The sequence below is a fragment of the Cucurbita moschata genome, unplaced genomic scaffold, assembly GCF_002738365.1.
Source record: "Cucurbita moschata cultivar Rifu unplaced genomic scaffold, Cmos_1.0 Cmo_Scf00012, whole genome shotgun sequence".
NCBI lineage: Eukaryota > Viridiplantae > Streptophyta > Magnoliopsida > Cucurbitales > Cucurbitaceae > Cucurbita > Cucurbita moschata.
In genome coordinates this window covers 4,133,299-4,152,173 of record NW_019268528.1, presented here as the reverse complement: position 1 = coordinate 4,152,173, position 18,875 = coordinate 4,133,299, and the positions used below count along the sequence as shown (strand labels likewise).

The window sequence follows — 18,875 nt, the reverse complement described above, 5'->3', positions numbered from 1 at the left end:
TTTTTTTTTTTTTTTTTTTTTTGGCTGTTTTTTGGGGTAGGTGATTGTCCGGTGGGCTTAATCGTGTCAGTTAGATATAATCATGACATGCTGCATTGGTCGCTTTTTTATTAATATCTGTTGCCATCTGGTTCTTTTTTGTATGGTTTTTGTCAACATTTTGAGGCACAGAAGATCAGGACATGGTAATCATTAGTAGTTTGTTGCTTGGCTTGTGTCTGACATGCACTCTTCAAAGAAAGCTTGTTTATATTGCCTAGTTGGTTTGCATTATAAGAAGAGGAGATGTGAAGTAGTATTAAAGGCTAGACGGATCTTGATCTTTGAAGATTGACAAGATATGGATTTCCCCCCTTTTTTTTGCTGCCTGAAGTTTCTTTAAACTCCTTTGTCTTTTCGAATATATTTGATACTAGGCGAAGTAGCTAGAAGCTAGAGCTTCTAGCCCTTTCATTCTAATTCACAAAAAAATTGGGAAAGCCAACAGAAAGCTTCGATTCCGACTTCGTAGAGCTGGTGCTATTGTTGCCTGCGCGTAGGGCCGTCCCTTACTCCCGTCCCGGGGTGCTAAGGGGTTTTTGTTTTTGTAACAGACGGCAGTGTTTTGTTCATGCCTCAAATCAAGCTTTTGTTGCGACATGCTATGTTTTCTCCCCCATCGCTAGTAGGTTGATGGGTCGCACGCCCTGTGCACATGTTTTGTATATATGCCCTTAATTATCAATAACTTAGGGATTGACTATTTCAAGCTCTTCCCGGGACTGGATGGCAATTTTTAAACTTTCAGAAACTTTTTGTACTTTGGTTACTCTTCTGCTTACCCTCGACTCTTAATTATGGTCATTTACTTAGTATTTACCTTGCTTCGGATTCTTTCTTCTTGATGTGAAGGATAAAGTTGTGTTGAAGCAACAGAAATATCCATCTTCGTTGTTTTTTATTACTCACTTATTTTATTTAATATTTGGTTTCTAGGTTCAACCATGTGTCGGTATATGGAGTGATAAGTGTTCTTCAAAATATGGAAGGAGGCGTCCCTTTATTCTTGCTGGGTCTTTAATGATAGCAGTTGCTGTAAGCTGTGTTCTTCTGGGTACTTGTTTTGTTTCCTTTTTGATCAACAATTATCATCTAAAGTACTAGAAACCAAATGGTTATTTATTATTCTTAATAGGTGGTGTTGATTGGATTTTCTGCTGACGTTGGATATATACTAGGAGACACGAACGAACACTGCAGGTTCATGGAGCATCTTAATAAAAAAAAATTCTTTTATAATCTTTCTTGGCTCTTTCTTGTATCTGTTAATGTGAACAAGCATGCAATTCTAACTTGTTTGGTCATGCTCGTGAAGTGTATACAAAGGTACACGAATGAGGGCGGCTATTATATTTGTAATAGGCTTTTGGTTGCTTGATCTTGCAAACAATACGGTGCAGGTATTACCTAAAAGCACTAGGTACTTGTATTTTCCTTTCACTTCTGTATTAAAAGTATCTGTATGAGTTTTAAGTTTTTTTGTGACCATCTTTCAGGGTCCTGCTCGTGCTCTTCTAGCTGATTTGTCAGGTTACTCCCTCCCCTTACAAAAAAAGATAATAATTTTACTGTTACTATAATGCATTTAGTTTCTGTTGGCATGAATATATGTGACCTCAATTTAGTTTCTTGTTCTCTTTATTATAGGTCCTGATCAACACAATATTGCAAATGCGGTATTTTGTTCATGGATGGCTGTCGGTAATATCCTAGGTTTTTCGGCAGGAGCTAACGGAAACTGGCACAAGTAATATTTTGAACCAGATCTTAGATAACTAAATGTTTCCATACATGAATTTGCATTTGTGCTATTTGTTTGACCAAGGTTTTCTGAGATTAGTTCGTATTTTGTGACTTTTTTCTATATGATTCATGTTTGTGCAGATGGTTTCCTTTCCTTTTGAGTAATGCTTGCTGTGAAGCCTGTGCGAACCTTAAGGCAGCATTTCTTGTTGCTGTGGTGAGTTACTGATATCCTTGTAGTTCAATACTTTGCATGATGTAGGATTTTGCTTACGGTGATCACTATAAGAAGAATGAAGTAATTGTGCACTAATATTCTTCACCCATTTAAAAAAGAAAGATTCTCTATCATGTTTAGTTCTTATGCTCATGTACTCCGTAAGTGAAGTTAACTCTTTCATCTTTTGGCTTGTGACTGAAACTTTGTTCTCCAACTGCAGTTCTAACATCTGCATTTCACGTATGCAGCTTTTTCTAACCATATGTACTCTTGTTACCATATATTTTGCCGACGAAGTTCCACTTACTGCTGTAGATCAACCGCCACGTTTATCAGATTCTGCTCCTCTGTTGAACGGGAATGAACAAAATTGTCCTGATATTTTAAAACCAGAACTTAACAGTTTGAATGGGAGCAATGTTGAGTATGGATATCAAGAAAATAGGAATTTGAAAGATTCAAAATCAAAAATTGAGGAGAATCACAGCGAAGGGTATTATGATGGTCCTGCAACAGTGGTAGTTAAATTATTGACCAGTTTAAGACATTTACCACCGGCCATGCATTCAGTGCTTCTTGTGATGGCTCTTAGCTGGGTACGTACTAGTGTTCTTAATTATAATCTTGTTTCTGCTATGATATTTTCTCTTAGCTTTCTATCCATAAAAAAAAAGGTCATTACAATTTGCCAGTGGATGTAGTAATTTGTTATGTGGATCCATATATAGACCACTCTTGAATATTGTTTTTGGTGCTTGCATTTTACACGCAGTTATCCTGGTTTCCCTTCTTCTTATTTGACACGGATTGGATGGGAAGGGAAGTGAACCATGGGGACCCAAAAGGCAGTTTGACTGACAAACAGGTTTATGATCAGGGTGTCAGAGAAGGTGCATTTGGTTTGCTCTTGAATTCTGTAAGAACTCAGATATGAATACATTACTAGATCGACTTTTTTCATATATTTTGTGGTATTCTAGTTTGAGTCGATTTTGGATGTTTGTTATGGTGTTTATTTGCTTACAAAGTGTATCAGATCTTAATCTTTTGTTTGTTTGTTTGTTTTTATTTTGGTATAGGTTGTTCTTGGTATCAGTTCTTTCTTTATAGAGCCAATGTGTCAGCGAATGGGAGCAAGACTTGTCTGGGCAATGAGCAACTTTATGGTGTTTGCATGCATGACGGCAACTACTATTATCAGTTTAATATCCGTCAGTCAGTACTCTGAAGGAGTCGAGCACGTTATCGGGGGAAATTCATCAATAAAAAATGCTGCCTTGGCTGTTTTTACTCTTCTTGGTTTTCCACTCGCTGTAAATGTCAACGTATCTCTTTTTAATTTCTATTACGTCACACACCCTTGTAGTTAAAGGTTTCATCATTGTTCTGTTGCAGATAACATATAGTGTTCCCTTCTCTTTGACAGCAGAATTGACGGCTGATTCTGGTGGTGGGCAAGGTTCGGATGGTGTTCATCTAGTATTGTTTTTCCTGGTGTTTACAGATTAACTGGATTATGATACTTCAGAGACTGATTTTTTACAGGATTGGCTATAGGTGTTCTCAATCTTGCAGTTGTTATTCCCCAGGTATTATTGACAACGAACATATTATAGCTATTATAGAAAAAACAAAACTACTATGAAGGTGTTTAAACGTCATAGGAACTATCTGTAACAGCTCAAGCCCATTGCTAGCAGATATTGTCCTCGTTGAGCTTTTCCTTTTCCTTTTGGGCTTCCACTCAAAGTTTTTTAAAACGCGTTTGATAGGGAGAGGTTTCCACACCCTTATATAAGGGTGTTTTGTTTTCCTCTCCCGGTATTGACAATGAACATATTATAGCTATTATAGAAAAAACAAAACTACTATGAAGGTCATGGGAACCATCTGTAACAGCTCAAGTCCACTGTTAGCACATATTGTTCTCTTTGGGCTTTGGGCTTTTCCTTCCTGGTTTCCCCTTTAAGGTTTTTTAAAACACATGATAGGGAGAGGCTTCCACACCCTTATAAAGGGGGTTTCGTTTTCCTCCCCAATCGATATCGGATCTCACACCATCTTTTCTATTTGTTTAAGTACGTGCAGTAACATTTTAGATAGTATTAAATTACTTTTCGTTTTGACTTCAACAATTCTGGGTTGTTTATAATTGATTTGTTCAGATGATTGTATCCCTGGGAGCTGGGCCATGGGATGCATTATTCAATGGAGGAAACATTCCTGCATTTGCTTTGGCGTCTATATGTGCTCTCGCGGCTGGAATTGTTGCAGTTCTTAGATTGCCTAATCAAACCAACCGCTCTTTCAAATCCACAGGTTTTCATTTTGGTTAGAAACACTGCATCCATCATAGTTTTGAAACCAACTAGAAGAGTATGCATATGATCTCTGGCAGTGAACCAAATAATTCCTGGAGTAGCTCTTAGAAGCCTGGATGATCTCATAGTACCGTATACCTTCATTTAAACTATATGCATTCAGTATTCATATTCATTGATTTTTTCTTCCCAGATCTGTGGGTATCTATACCATAGGTAGTGTAAATTTTCGGTTCCTAAGACGAATAATGAAAATGTTTCAGTTCCATGTTTATGTTACGATAAACATGATTTGTTATAGAGTGTTGTATAATCAATCATATACTTAATAAGCATTCCTTGGTGTTTTGATGTTATTGCATTGTGGCACAAGGGTTGACTGTGGATGCACGCTTGAAATGTAGCTTGAAAGTTTGTTAAATTTGCCGAGGGAATATTTAACCAATATTTGTGTATTGTTTGTGGAAGCTATGGATGAAATCAGGTATGCAAGGAATGAGAGCATAATTGAATAGAGAGCTTCAAATGATTATCCTGGTCGAACGAAATCCCATTCAACTGTTGTACGTGACAGTTACGTTTCTGGGTTTGTAATATGGAAAGACGTTGCCGGAATTTTGGTGTTTTCAAGGGACGCACGGAACCGCGTCTCACGTCCGCGACTCATGAAACCGACCCGAACTTCACGCCTTGACCCGGTTCACGACTCATGCACACATCTGCGACTCCTTCTACTCATTTCCTAGGTTTTCGACCCTCGTGAAGCTATTATTTGACAAGGAAATTAGGGAGTTAGGTAAATTGCTAATAGGGTCAATCATACTTGGAACAACCTTAAAGGACGAACTCAAGAAGCTAAAGGCCAACCAAGTAAATAGTGTTACCATCAGCATTGTTATATTTGATGTTAACACATGGTTCGTAGTTCTGCATGTGTCATATATTTGATATGTGTGATATGTTTATAAAACGATATAACAATGATATGTTTATGAAAGGATATGACTATGGTATATGTATAAAACGACATAACAATTATATGTTTATGAAAAGATATAACTATGATATATATATGAAACGATATAACAATGATATGTTTAGGAAAAGATATGACTATGATATATATATGAAACTTATGAAACGGTATAAAGGATAAGTCCATGATATGTCCATGATACAATGTGACTATGAGATGATATGTGAATGATATGACATGTTACGATGTGATGTACTGATGATATGATAAATGTTATGTTGTAACATGTTTGGTGACATAGTATATGATATTACATGATATGTTGATGATATGAGATACGTATGATATGACATGATATTACACGATGCATGATATGACACAATGCACGATATGAATGATATAAGATAAGATGTGTCGATATGATGCACAACCCCGATTTATGCATGGAAACCTATGATGAAAATGATATGAAATGAAGGAAAATGGGAGGGGTTATCTTACGTGATAATGAATAAAAAGGTTGGCATCTCATGCATCATTGTGTGTTCATACATCGGGGAAAATACCCCTATTTCATGATGGTACAAACACATACATTACGAGACAGGAAAACAATCATTAGCTCCTAGAGAATGTCCGGCATCAACAGCTCCTAGAGAATGCTTGCCCAACTATAAAAGGGGCCTAGGAGGTGTGCGAACCGACTGGTGGGTCCATACTCGCACATGTGGACCGTGTGTAGAATAATAAATACACATCCAATTAACCCATTAAGGATAACTGCCTAAGGAAATATAGACTAATATGATAGGTTCCACTCATAATTGTATTTGTTTGCATCTAACCCGAATAGTGGAGTCATTTACTAAGTATTTCTGAAAATACTCAAGTCACGTGATACTTCTATTTCAAGTAAAGGCAAGACATCTTTGTACGGCTGACGATGACATCACAATTTGATACCATGACCCATGCATATAGTAGTTGTATTTATTTTTTTAGACTCAAGTTAGATTAGGGTTTTACTTATAATGTATATTTATTTCATTTAGTATTTCATTATGTCATTTTAAAGATATTTTTGAACACGTAAGTCTATGACAGTGTTTTATGATAAAATTGTAAACGCTTATTTCTACACAAAAATGATTATGTGATGACAACAATAACTTTAGGTAAGTAGAAATGTAGGGTCGATACCATTTTGATTATAAAAGAGATGTGCCTCTCCTACCTTCCAATTCTTTTTGAACTTAGAAGCAAACTTTAATGAATCTTTTTCATCCCCCCAATATGACATATTTAGATATTACAAACATTTACTGGACCAAATATAAATATTTAAAAAGTATTTTAAAGATGATCCCGAAAGTTCATATTCATCCAAACACATTTTATATATAATAAAATTTGAATAGCATCGATTTGTACATAATGTTCCGTTTTAATTTTAGTGTTGATTGTTTTTAAAATGTTCAAAATTTCACTAAAACCTAAAAAATTTAAGTCCAAAATTTCACCAAAACGTAACAAATATAAGTCGTAACACTTTCCTTGATCTCAAACACTTCTGTATAGTTAAGATTAATTATCATCCGAGAGCCACCCGTACAGTCTAAGAATCATTTGTAATTTAAACCCCAATTTATCGAGACTCTTAAAATTAGAGTTCAACAGTTTATGAAGATGAGTTTCGAATCTTCGACATTTTTAGTGAATTATATTACATATATTAACTAATTGAGTTACGCACGGGATCGTACCAATAAGAATGACATATATAACCACAGCAATATAAGGTAAAGACTAAATCCAGCTACAATCTCAATTGAAACCACAATCCTCATTGCCGGACAGAAATCCATCCAATTTATATACAGAAGAACAAAGCTTTTTGGCTACTGCCACTGTTCAAATACAAATTATTTATCAATTTCACCCATAGGAAACCATAGATGCATTCAATCTGGAATGAAGAAATCAAACCTCACATCAACAGAACCAGTCGTCTCACCGTTATCTTTGTACTCGATGTTCGTTATCGTTGCACTCTCGTCTGCTTCTTGATATTCTGCTTTCACCCTTCTCACAGGTACCGTGACAGAGTAAATGGTTCCAAGATCAGAATCCGTTGACATGCTCAACTCAACTTTATCCTTCGATTCGATTTCAACGAAGTCTGATAGAGCTTGCACTATGTTACTAACGATCTTTCGTTTAGCCTCGTCGCTAACTGCACATCGGTCAGCAAAGAGTATCATCTTTAGTCGCTGTTTGGCGATCAAGGCATTCGAATTTCTCTTCGATGTTGGAGTAGGAAACAAAATTCTCCAAGCTAAGTTCAACCGCTCAAAGAAGTTCATGTTTATGGCATTCAGAAGGAAGGTTTCGGCTTCTTGGCTTGATGTTTTCGATGACATTTCATAACTTTCTGAGCTCCGAGTAGTTATCTGTGAAATGCCACGCCTATTACGACTATCGATTGCCATGTTACGCCATTTTAGTGCAACATCATGACTGCTAAGCCCTCCACTTGAAAAGCCAGAGAACTCAACCTAGGATGAAACACAAATGCTACAATAAGCAACAAGGCATATCATCCAATTGTTTCCAAGTCAAAATTCAGAATAGCTTCCAACGAATTAGTTGGTTCAATTACAGAATAAGAATCATTCTGAAATGTATGATTTGTGAAGGTGAGCTCTTGGAGTTTTCCTTAGACTAGAATCTCTATGATTTTCCTTTCGATTCGGTATAAACCTAACAAAGATTTACATTTGAACAATGATAGAAGATGAAATAGAAATGAACTTCTCTCCCAACTGTTTAAGGTACATCACATTCTTCACTATACCCTAAATCTAGATTTACATGGTGGGTCTCACAACATTGATTTTAACAAGACCACGAGGAATATATTCAATAAAGATTGCACAAAACAACAGCCTATGGGCCAGGCAGAGAGAATTCCTGTCAAAAAATCTAAAGAAGTTTCAACCAAACGCCGCCACAAGCGATTGTCGTACAAAATGAAGGAAAACAAAAAGATGCTAGAATTCACGTAAAACCCTAGAAATCTGGAACACAATTCAGGAATCCGATAAATAATAATAGTAATACAAAAAGAACAAAGTGCAGAGCTAGGGTTGACAGCGCCTCCAATTCATAAATGCTCCATTGGAGAAACAGGCAAGAAAAAATTCACAGAAAGAATCAAAGAATTCATATCTTTGAGCCACCAGATTCCACATTCAGAGAAAATTTCCGACGCTTGGTTAAACAATGAAGCAATCGAAGGAAGAATATAAGAAGAGATCGAAAGAGAAGAGAAAATGGACCTTCGGAGAGGGAAAAGAAGTCCGACGAGGGTGAGGATGGTGAGAGCAGAGTGTTGCGGAGACTCTGAGATCTCCAGAAACCGCCATTTGCGTATGGGCTGTCGATTGTGTGTGTTCGTTTCCCTTCAGAGGAGCGCCGTTGTCGCTGGTGTGCACAGAAGCCACCCACTCTCGGCTTTCAGTGAGCACTGGCATTGATTTTAACGTATCAAAACGCTGTCGTTTTGGTTTATATGAGAAATCAAATAATTTTATGTGACGTCATTAATTTTGACTTTATAAATGGGAGTCAAGTATTTAATGATGAGAATTGTTTTTAAAATAATTTTAAAAATAAGATTTGGGATAACATTTAGTACAATCGGCTCAGCATGTGGCAACCATGGAGCCCCTGCGTCGTCAAAGCCAGCAAGGGTGGTGGAGAAGAAGATGAGTAGGGGATTCAGAAACCATAAAAAATAAAGGATCGGAGTTGCTAAATTAAGAGGGCTCTGATACCATGATAATGTTTGCTTAATCCACTGCACGTGTGAAAGTTATCCATTTATAATCAAATAAATTACAAGGATATGGAGAGAGTAATAAATGGAAATATCTAGATATTTGCCTTATAATAAAATTTCAAATATGATATAGATGGTAAACTATAATTTAGTACTAAATATCCTTAACATATATGCCTAACGAAAAAATATTGGGAAAAATTAAAAGGCATGACACGATTCTACTGGTCCTTTTTAGTAATCAATATATCCTTTGATTTTCAAGTAATCAATATACTGCCTTAGGAACATGATTCAAGTCGGGTATGTTCACCACATAACCATGCCCTAAAGTAGCACTATGTAACCCAAGTTCATTAAGAATATGAAAGTTGCTAGAAACCATGCAAGAAACAAGGACCAAGAATAAAAATAAAGAACAAGACTAAGATCATGACAAGAACCCTACCATATCCTAAAGACACTTTTTGTACTCACTTCATGTTTTCCATATTTTTTTTAGGAACAAAGAGCTAGTCGAAGACGGGAACGAACTTTGGAGCAAGTGCCATAAATAAGCCTCATTCATCGTCTACAACTCTATTTTTTTATAAATATTTTGGGTCCTCTCTTATTTTGTATTTGAACTACTTACGTCTGAATTTTACTTTGATATATATATATATATATTATGTTTTAAATACTTCTTATTACTTAGTCATCATTGAGTAAACTCCTTCGCAATCTGTGCTTCAAACAAGCCTGAAAATTGGGTCGTGACAAGGCAAGCTTGTAAATGGACCTACTAAACTTGACTATGAGCAAGCACTTGTTCACACTATCGAAATCTGACAAAAAAGAAAGGAACGTGAAAATTTATGAGTGTGCATTTGTATACTTTCATACATAACATGAGTTCAATTTTCTACGAGATGAACATGCACATTCATGGAATTTCGATCATACCAATACAATACATTTTACATCATAGTATCTTGTAAGACATAAACATGATTATAACATCATATAAGTCATATTTAGCATGGAAGTATATACATCATATAAATCATGAATTACCCTATCAATTTAATAATATATACGTAAAATACATGGGATACTTACTATTCATACAACAAACAGTTTCATCAAATCTAGATCGTAAGTAATCCAACAATAAGTTCATCAACTATTCAATCCAAAGTTCCTACACTCTTGTAAGCTGATCGTTCTTAAACTCAGTCTTAATCGAATTCAATTTCACAAATGACTTTCTATTCATTTAAGAGATTAGTTAGAACTTATTCGTGGAGCTATTATAACTTACCTTAAAAACAACCCTAATTAGGTCTAAACCTAAAACTCTCTAGAACGATCTAACAAGAAAAATGAACCAAAATCAGCCAAGTCAAGCTGAAGGACGTTGGCTGGAGCTATCAAGTTGTTGGGATGGAGCTTCTAAAGGATTGCCCCAATTTCAATAGGTTAACATTAATCAAACTTTGTTCTAGCACCAAATGGTAATGCACCTCCACATACTTTGTTCTAGCACCAAATCTCAAATTTTTCGCTAAGCGAACCACAAATTGGTTTTCACAATGAAGTAGTATTGGATAACCAACTTTCTAGTGCAAATCCTCTGTTAAGAACTTTAGCCATATATTTTCTTAAGCTGCTCCAGTCACTGCTCTATACTTTGATTCTGTAGTTAATAATAATACTATTGTTTGTCTTTTGCTACGCCAGGAAATTATTCTCGAACCAAGCTTGAACACATACCTAGTGATTGATCTTTGAGTATCATGGTTTCATACATGGTCAACACACAATATCCAGCTAGCATGCAGTTTTCACTTCTTTTGTACAAAAAACAATAGTCGATTGTACTTTTGACATTATCGTAAGATCTGTCGAGCCACATGCAAATGAAGTTTCTTCGGACTTTGCATGTACTGACTAATGACTCCAGCTTCATTTTCAAATCCATTTGGTTGGTTCATGTAGATTTTTTGGTCCAACTCTCCATGCAAGAAAGCAGTTTTTATATCCATTTGTCATAGTTTCCAATCTTTATTTACCGCAAGTGTTAGAGGAACCTGTACAATAGTGATCTTTGCCACTAGACTAAAAATATTTCATTATAGTCTAGTCCATATTGTTGAGAGAACCCTCGAGCTACAGGTTGAGTCTTGTATCTTTCGATTAATCTATCCAAGAGATACATTATTTTGTAAACCCACTTGCAAGAGATGAGTTTGATATCTATTGGTCTTGGCACTAGTTCCCATGTTTGATTTTGCTCCAAGGCTATAATTTCTTCCTCCATTGCCGATTGTCAAACCGTATTTTGTAATGTTTCTTCATACGTCTCTGATCATCTAAGTTGTTAAAGTGTTATTTGTTTTTCACTTATGTGGTATGATTTCTTCAATGTTGTCCAAACCTGGTAATACTTCTTTCTCCGAGGGCCACCATACTTTCATTACATCACTCTGATCGTCAATCATGTAATTTGAGCATCCTGAATCAATGATCTAGTCATCCTCATATTCGATACGTTCTCCCATCATTGTCATGAGCTCTAGCTCGTCTTGTTCTATGGGACATAGTACCTCTGCATCTCATTCATCCTCCATCTCCATGTCAGAGGTTGCCACATGGCTTTCAATAGACTTATAAATAGGACATCATGCATGTCGCCCACGCGTTGTAGTTGTTGTTGTTGAGTTTCTCGATTCCTCCAACGATTTGGAAATTACCCATCGTGTTAGCTATACCTCAGTAATACCAAACAAGTTCTTTCGATATAAAACTTGCAGAGTCAATGACTACTCACGACACAAAGAAACTCACTCACTAATAATCTCAAGAAATCGTTTAGGATGTGGAAGATCAGACAAACCTGTAACCACAGAGCATACTAAGAATAATAAGAAATCAGACAACCTACACCAACCTCGCTCTAATACCATACTGTTGAACACAACTCTTTGTAGGAAACACTCGCACTCTTTATTTACATCAATCGATAAGAGATTACAAGATAACTCCACTTTGCTCTAATTGAGACCGGTTGTTATGAAAACCTAGACGAGATGGAGGGTATTTATTGCCGAAACTATTTAATTATAGAATCTATTCCTAAAATATCTAAATATTTTTTACAAAATATCTAGGTATCTTTATCAATTAACTAAATCATTTTCCTAAAGTATCTGATTATTGAGGTCGACTCTATCGAGCGAGGGGTGATATTTAATCACGAACTAAATTTATAATTGAAGTATAAAATATTTGTATTTTTTTATTTATAAATTTATAGCACTTGTATATTATACATTTAACATGTATGCAAGAAAAGTAAATATAAACTCAAAGCCATCAAAACTGAGCAGCTCCTCCCAGAAACTGAACCATTTTTAAGGCTATATTTGTCATTTCACTCTCACAACGGGAACCTTTCGACGAGCTGAAAGCATTTCGTTCATTTGGGCGATCTGAACCAAGAGCTCACTGATTTTCTGGAAAATAAAATTAAATATTGTAATATAATATAATCTTCTCCCATCAAAATCTTACATCAATCCCTCTTAATTTATTTAAATATACATTTAATTCATTTTTACAAATTAGACCCTTATTAGCATTAAATTTATAAAATTAATTGGATAATTTTTAAAAAAAATCCTTCTGATCCCAAATTTGGATAATTTTTAATCATTTGAATTTATAAAAATAAAATAATTAGACTTTTATTAGCATTAAAATTGATTAATTAATTTGAAAAATGAAAAAAAAAAAAAAGAAAAGAAAAGAAAAGAAAAAGAAAAATGATTGGGTGTTGAAGAACGAACCTGATCCTTGTGTTTAAGGAGAAGAAGCAAACGGTGTTGGTTATCTGGACACACACCCGCAGTTGGTGGGCGCCATGGCAGCCGCATCTTGATCTTGATCTTGAACAGAAACAGTAGCAGCAGCAGGAACAGAGCCGCCGCCATTGCAGTAACCGGCAGAGCAGAGCATAGTCTCCTAGCGTGGAATCCAAATCCAACAATCCCAGAAATCACCTTCGCTTTAACAATCTCCCACCGCCTCATAATCGCTTCTCCGACTGCTCTCGATTGCAAATCCGAAGTCGCCGGAGAAGACGCCTCATCATCAGATGGCTCATCATCAGATGGTTCACCATCAGATGGCTCATCAGATGCCTCAGATGGTTCATTAGATGGTTCATTAGATGGTTCAGATTCATGGGAGGATTCGGAGTGGGCGTGGGCTGGGGGAAAAACAGGGGATTTGTAATGAACAAAATAGTCTTCTCTGATTACAAGCAAATTTTGAGCCTGAGTCGGGGCTTCAGAACCATCCATTGTGTTGGAGTTCAGTTGGATGGAAACAGAGATATTTGGGTCAGACAATGGCAGAAGATGAAGAATGTAGAAGATAAAGGATATTGGTGGCCTTTCGGGGGATATTTTCACATTTAAAATATCACACCAAAATCTCTCTCTCTCTCTCTCTCTCAAATTTTATATTTATATAAAACTAAAAATAAATAAATACGAATGTGTCATAGCCTCCTCACTTGAGTATTTTAAGAAATACTCATAAATGACCCCACTATTTATGCAAGTACATACAATCATGGATGAGGTCTATTCTTTCAATTTATACTCCCTTAGGCAATATTTATGCAAGTACATACAATCATGGATGAGGTCTATTCTTTCAATTTATACTCCCTTAGGCAAGTTATCCTAAATGGGTAATTGGATACTGTTCTATACACGACCCACACATACGAGTATAGACCCACAAGTTGGTTTGTGCACCTCCTGGTCTTCATTCTTAGTTGTGCGAGCATTCTCTGGAACTATTGATGTTGGACACTTGTTAAGAATAGCGATTGTCGCAACATTATGATAAACATAATGATCGTTTTCCTGTCTTATATCATATGCGTCCGTACAATCATAACAAGAGGATATTCAATGATGCATGAGATCCCAACATTTTCATTCATTATCATGTAAAACAACTCCTATTTTCTTTCAAATCATATCATTTTTCAACATAGCGTTTAAGGCATGTATCGGAGTTGAATCTCGTATGATTCATAACATACATGGTCTTATGTCATATCATGCACATAACATATCCTACGACATATCATATCATATTATGCACGTATCATATCATAAAACACGTCACAACATGTTTTGTATCGTCAAACGTGTTACAACATAACATATATCGTATCATCAACACGTCACATCAAACATATGTCATAACATCTCACTGACATTTCATAGTCATATTATTTCATAACATATCTTAGTCATATTTTTCATAAACACTCTTGGGCCAATGAGAGGGCAGGACCCCATTGTTTAGGTACCGAATTCAGCACTCAAGAGAACAGTTACTCTACTTTTTCTAAATGGAAAGGAGTGAATTCTATCTCGTGATATTATGTTCTCAGCTCCCTATTTGGTCAAGTCTCCAAAATATAGGTATATTAAATTGGTTACAAAAGTTATCTCTCTAGGCACGAGTTAATAACGTACTCAGTATTAAGGTCGAGTTGCATATGATCATCATGTGAAATATTGATCTTCTTAATTAACGAATTTATAAGTAGAGATTAAATGTTTGGTAGTCCAGTTTTATACAAACTCATTATATAAGATACTCACATTCACAAATCTCTACATAAATTATTTGAATCAAATCATTTATAACAATTATATAATGGGTTTGTATCAATAGTGTTATTAGAATAAGACACCCAACCTTATACATATGCTATAGATCGTTTAAGATATTACTTGAACATGATCCTTCTCTGTGTTAACTAATATAATGAATAATATTAAATTATAAATAAAATAATCAAAATTATTATTATAAATAAAATAGTTAATTAAGAGGTTTTAGGACATAAATCACAACATCAGTCTATTCATCAAAGTTCGATAGTCATACCACAACAACCAATTACAGATAATCTAACTAAATTCATCAATGAAGTTTTTAATTCACGATTCAATGTCTTAATCATGTTATTTCTATAGTAGCATAATAATACCTTATTCACTCACATTCAAGCCGATCCTATAAGTATTCTTTAGAAAGGTGTTCAACTTGGCTACTTACATCGATCGAGATCGTCTTCTTGTCTTACATTGTCATTTTTACTTGTCTAATTGCCTTGAAACTCTTCGATTAGGTCCTAAACTAAGAGAAAAGAAGTGATTGGGTGAAACGGATAAAAAAAAAGGGCTTAAAGTTGTCCAAACCTATAAATATAAATGTAACGCCCAAAAAAAAAAAAAAAAAGGGAGGGGGGCTAAGTCAACTAAGGGGCAAAAATGTCATTTTGTCCCTCCATCCCTAATAGGGGTCCAAGGAGAATCCCGTCACATCCCCTGAAAAAGAAAAAAAGAGTTAGAGAGAAATTGGAGAGGAGTCAGCCGCGAAGATTATCGGACCACCGTCGGAATCCATCTTCAGACGAGACTTGTACAAGAAGGTGGTGTAACAATATCCAGGCGTGTCATCGAAGCTATACTAATAGTGTTAAGCATGCAAGACTTCGATGTCATCTTGGGTATGAATTGGCTAGGCGAGAATCGCATTTTGATAGATTGCAAGACTCGAATAGTGACTCTTAGGCTCCCGTCAAGGGACAACTTTACCTACAAGGGAGCCACTTCCAAGGGTGCCTTAAGCGTCATAACATCACTAAGGGCTAAGAAGCTGATTCGTAGTGGCGTAAGTGCATTTCTAGCCAGCGTGACCTTAAACAATAGTAACAAACAAATAACCTCATCGGTACACATCGTCAAGGAGTTCGTAGATGTCTTTCCGGAGGATCTAGTAGGTTTGCCCCCAGCTAGGGAAGTCAATTTTAGGATCGATTTAGAACCAGGAACTATGTCGATCTCCAAGGCACCTTACAGGATGGCACCTGCAAAACTTAGGGAATTGAAGAAACAGTTACAGGAGTTGTTGGATAAGGGTTTCATCCGACCCAGTGTATCACTCTAGGGAGCCCCTGTTCTGTTTGTCAAGAAGAAGGACGGGTCCATGCGGTTGTGTATTGATTACAGGGAATTAAACAAGGTCACTATAAAGAATAAGTACCCTCTCCCGAGAATTGATGACCTGTTTGATCAGCTACAAGGAGCAATAGTCTTCTCCAAAATTGACCTAAGGTCGGGGTATCATCAGTTGAGGGTCAGAGAAGGAGATATACCCATGACAGCTTTCAGAAGTCGTTATGGACATTACGAGTTTCTCGTTATGTCCTTTGGCCTTACCAATGCACCAGCAGTTTTCATGGAACTAATGAACAGGGCGTTTAAGGAATTCTTAGACACCTTTGTCATAGTGTTCATCAACGACATTCTAGTATACTCTAAGTCAGAGGTAGATCATGAAAAACACCTAAGAAAAGTCTTGACAATACTGAGAGCATGTCAAGTTCTCTAGCACGCCAAGTTCTCTAAGTGCGAGTTTTGATTACAGTGGACCCAGCTAAGATAGAAGCAGTGATGAGGTGGCCAAAGCCGACTACAGTCACAGAGGTGAGGAGTTTTCTGGGGCTAACTGGATATTACGAAGATTTGTCCAGGATTTCTCCAAAATTTTCTCAGCGCTAACTCAGCTAACCAAGAAGGGCAAGCCCTTTGCTTGGACTCTAGCTTGTGAACAGAGTTTCCAGGAACTCAAGAAGAGATTGGTAACCGCACCAGTCCTTACAGTTCCAGACGGGTCAGGTAATCTCGTGGTGTACAGTGATGCATCAGGGAAAGGCTTGGGGTGTGTACTCATGCAGAAGGGTAAGGTGATAGCATATGCTTCTCGACAACTGAAGGAATATGAACGAAATTACCCAATGCATGACCTCGAGTTAGCAGCAGCAGTGTTTGCTCTAAAAATGTGGTGGCACTACCTGTATGGGGAAAAAGTACAAGTCTTCACCGATCATAAGAGCCTCAAGTACTTATTCATGCATAAGGAGCTCAATATGAGACAAAGGCGATGGTTGGAACTGATAAAGGATTATGACATAGAGATCCTATACCATCCAGGCAAAGCCAACATGGTAGTTGATGCATTGAGCAGGAAGGTCGTGAATACTTCTGCAATGATCACCACACAGGAAAGACTACAAAATGAGATGAAGATGGCTGGGATAGACATGGTGGTTAAAGGTGGTTAAAGGTGGTAATGTTTAGATGACATAGTTAACCATACAGCCTACCCTACGAAAGAAAATTATCGACGCTCAGAGGTTTGATGAACAGCTCAGTAAAGTGTGGAGTCAGACTGAGACAGAGAGGCCAGTAGGGTATTCTATCTCCTCAGACGGGGGTATGTTATGGTAAAACCGCCTGTGCGTTCCCCAAGACGAGGGAATCTTAAAAGATACTATGACCGAAGCCCATGATACATCTTATGTATTCCACCCTGGAAGTACGAATATGTATCAAGATCTGAATATATATTATTGGTGGTTTGGAATGAAGCGGGACATAGCGGATTTCGTAAGCCATTGCTTGACATGCCAGTAAGTGAAGGCCCTGAGGCAGTGCTCAGCAGGATTGCTACAGCCCCTGAACGTTCCTCAATGGAAATGGGAAGCAGTCTGTATGGATTTCGTCTCGGGATTGCCGAAGACAAAGCAGGATTTCAACGTCATTTGGGTAGTTGTAGACAGACTGACTAAGACGGCCCACTTAATTCCAAGAAAGTCCACATATCGAGTGGATCGGTGGGCTCAGTTATATATCAAGGAGATAGTACGCCTACACGGAGTACTAGTGTCCATAGTATCAGACCGGGACACCAGGTTCACCTCTCAGTTTTAAAAGAGTCTTCGGAAGGCACTAGGAACTCAGTTGAGGTTCAGTACAGCGTTCCATCCTCAAACGGACGGACAGACTGAAAGGCTGAACCAGGTTTTAGAGGACATGTTGCGAGCTTGCTCCTTAGATTTCTCTAGGTGCTGGGAAGAACATCTGCCTTTAATGGAGTTTGCCTACAACAATAGTTATCAAGCGACCATCGAGATGGCACCCTTTGAGGCACTGTATGGGCGTAGGTGTCGAACACCGATGTTTTGAGAAGAGGTAGGCATGCAGCAACTACTAGGACAAGAGTTGGTCCAGGTCACCAACGCAGCGGTGCAAAAAATCAAGCAGAGGATACTCACCGCACAGAGCCGACAGAAAAGCTACGCAGATGTGTGTAGAAGGGACCTCGAATTTGAGGTGGGTGACCACGTGTTCCTAAAGGTAGCCCCAATGAGGGGAGTGTTGAGGTTCGAAAAGAAGGGGAAATTGAGCCCAAGGTTCATAGGCCCCTTCAAGATTCTAGAAAGAGTTGGGGCTGTGGCTTACAGAATTGCCCTGCAATCGAACCTTGCCACCGTGCACAATGTGTTCCACGTATCTATGCTACGAAAGTACACTCCAGACCCTACTCATGTAATTGAGCATGAGATACTTCCCCTTCAAGAAGATCTGTCTTACGAGGAGAAGCACAACGGAATTTTGGCTCGAGACACTAGGCGGTTGCGCAACAAAGATATTCCCTTGGTAAAGGTCTCATGGGGTAACCACCGTGAGGAAGAGGCAACCTGGGAACGAGAAGAGGACGTGAGGAAAGCTTATCTTCAACTCATCCAAGAGATAACTACTTTCGGGGATGAAAGTTCCAAAGGAGGGGAGTGTTTGTAACGCAAAAAAAAGG

General features: G+C 37.3%; 3 protein-coding genes across 4 annotated transcripts in view; 1 reads left to right on the top strand and 2 right to left on the bottom strand.

Moving 5' to 3' along the window:
* The window catches only part of LOC111450764 (sucrose transport protein SUC3-like), a 6,320-nt gene extending 1,576 nt beyond the window's left edge, over positions 1–4,744 (top strand). Inside the window, exons 3-14 of the mRNA XM_023091043.1 lie at positions 976–1,074; positions 1,175–1,239; positions 1,355–1,439; positions 1,536–1,569; positions 1,687–1,786; positions 1,924–1,999; positions 2,251–2,598; positions 2,775–2,918; positions 3,082–3,315; positions 3,398–3,461; positions 3,548–3,591; positions 4,168–4,744. Coding sequence (XP_022946811.1) covers positions 976–1,074; positions 1,175–1,239; positions 1,355–1,439; positions 1,536–1,569; positions 1,687–1,786; positions 1,924–1,999; positions 2,251–2,598; positions 2,775–2,918; positions 3,082–3,315; positions 3,398–3,461; positions 3,548–3,591; positions 4,168–4,338 — 1,464 coding nt within the window. The 3' untranslated portion in view covers positions 4,339–4,744. The remainder of the gene's footprint in view (positions 1–975; positions 1,075–1,174; positions 1,240–1,354; positions 1,440–1,535; positions 1,570–1,686; positions 1,787–1,923; positions 2,000–2,250; positions 2,599–2,774; positions 2,919–3,081; positions 3,316–3,397; positions 3,462–3,547; positions 3,592–4,167) is intronic.
* A 2,350-nt stretch (positions 4,745–7,094) lies between these two features.
* LOC111450227 (cell division topological specificity factor homolog, chloroplastic-like) lies at positions 7,095–8,822 on the bottom strand. The gene is made up of 2 exons (XM_023090238.1): positions 8,638–8,822; positions 7,095–7,854 (listed from the first exon to the last, which is right to left on the bottom strand). The coding sequence occupies exons 1-2, from the start codon at positions 8,722–8,724 to the stop codon at positions 7,261–7,263; spliced, it is 681 nt and encodes a 226-aa protein (XP_022946006.1). The 5' UTR covers positions 8,725–8,822; the 3' UTR covers positions 7,095–7,260.
* A 3,599-nt stretch (positions 8,823–12,421) lies between these two features.
* On the bottom strand, positions 12,422–13,579 carry LOC111450604. 2 transcript variants are annotated; one of them, XM_023090817.1, is made up of 3 exons: positions 13,377–13,579; positions 12,971–13,319; positions 12,422–12,637 (listed from the first exon to the last, which is right to left on the bottom strand). In XM_023090817.1, exons 1-3 carry the CDS (start codon positions 13,484–13,486, stop codon positions 12,551–12,553), a joined length of 546 nt encoding a protein of 181 aa, XP_022946585.1. In that variant the 5' UTR covers positions 13,487–13,579; the 3' UTR covers positions 12,422–12,550. The 2 variants fall into 2 exon arrangements, with proteins under 2 accessions (XP_022946585.1, XP_022946584.1); XM_023090816.1 differs by having other exon boundaries at positions 12,971–13,579.
* Positions 13,580–18,875: the final 5,296 nt, after the last annotated feature.

Excerpts from the sequence above, each read along its gene's own strand:
- LOC111450227 (XM_023090238.1), bottom strand. The coding sequence starts at position 8,724 with ATGGCGGTTTCTGGAGATCTCAGAGTCTCCGCAACACTCTGCTCTCAC. Across the intron at positions 7,855-8,637 it reads CTTCTTTTCCCTCTCCGAAG|GTTGAGTTCTCTGGCTTTTC; the intron begins GTCCATTTTCTC and ends GTTTCATCCTAG.
- LOC111450604 (XM_023090816.1), bottom strand. The coding sequence starts at position 13,486 with ATGGATGGTTCTGAAGCCCCGACTCAGGCTCAAAATTTGCTTGTAATC. Across the intron at positions 12,638-12,970 it reads TCCTTAAACACAAGGATCAG|AAAATCAGTGAGCTCTTGGT; the intron begins GTTCGTTCTTCA and ends TTTATTTTCCAG.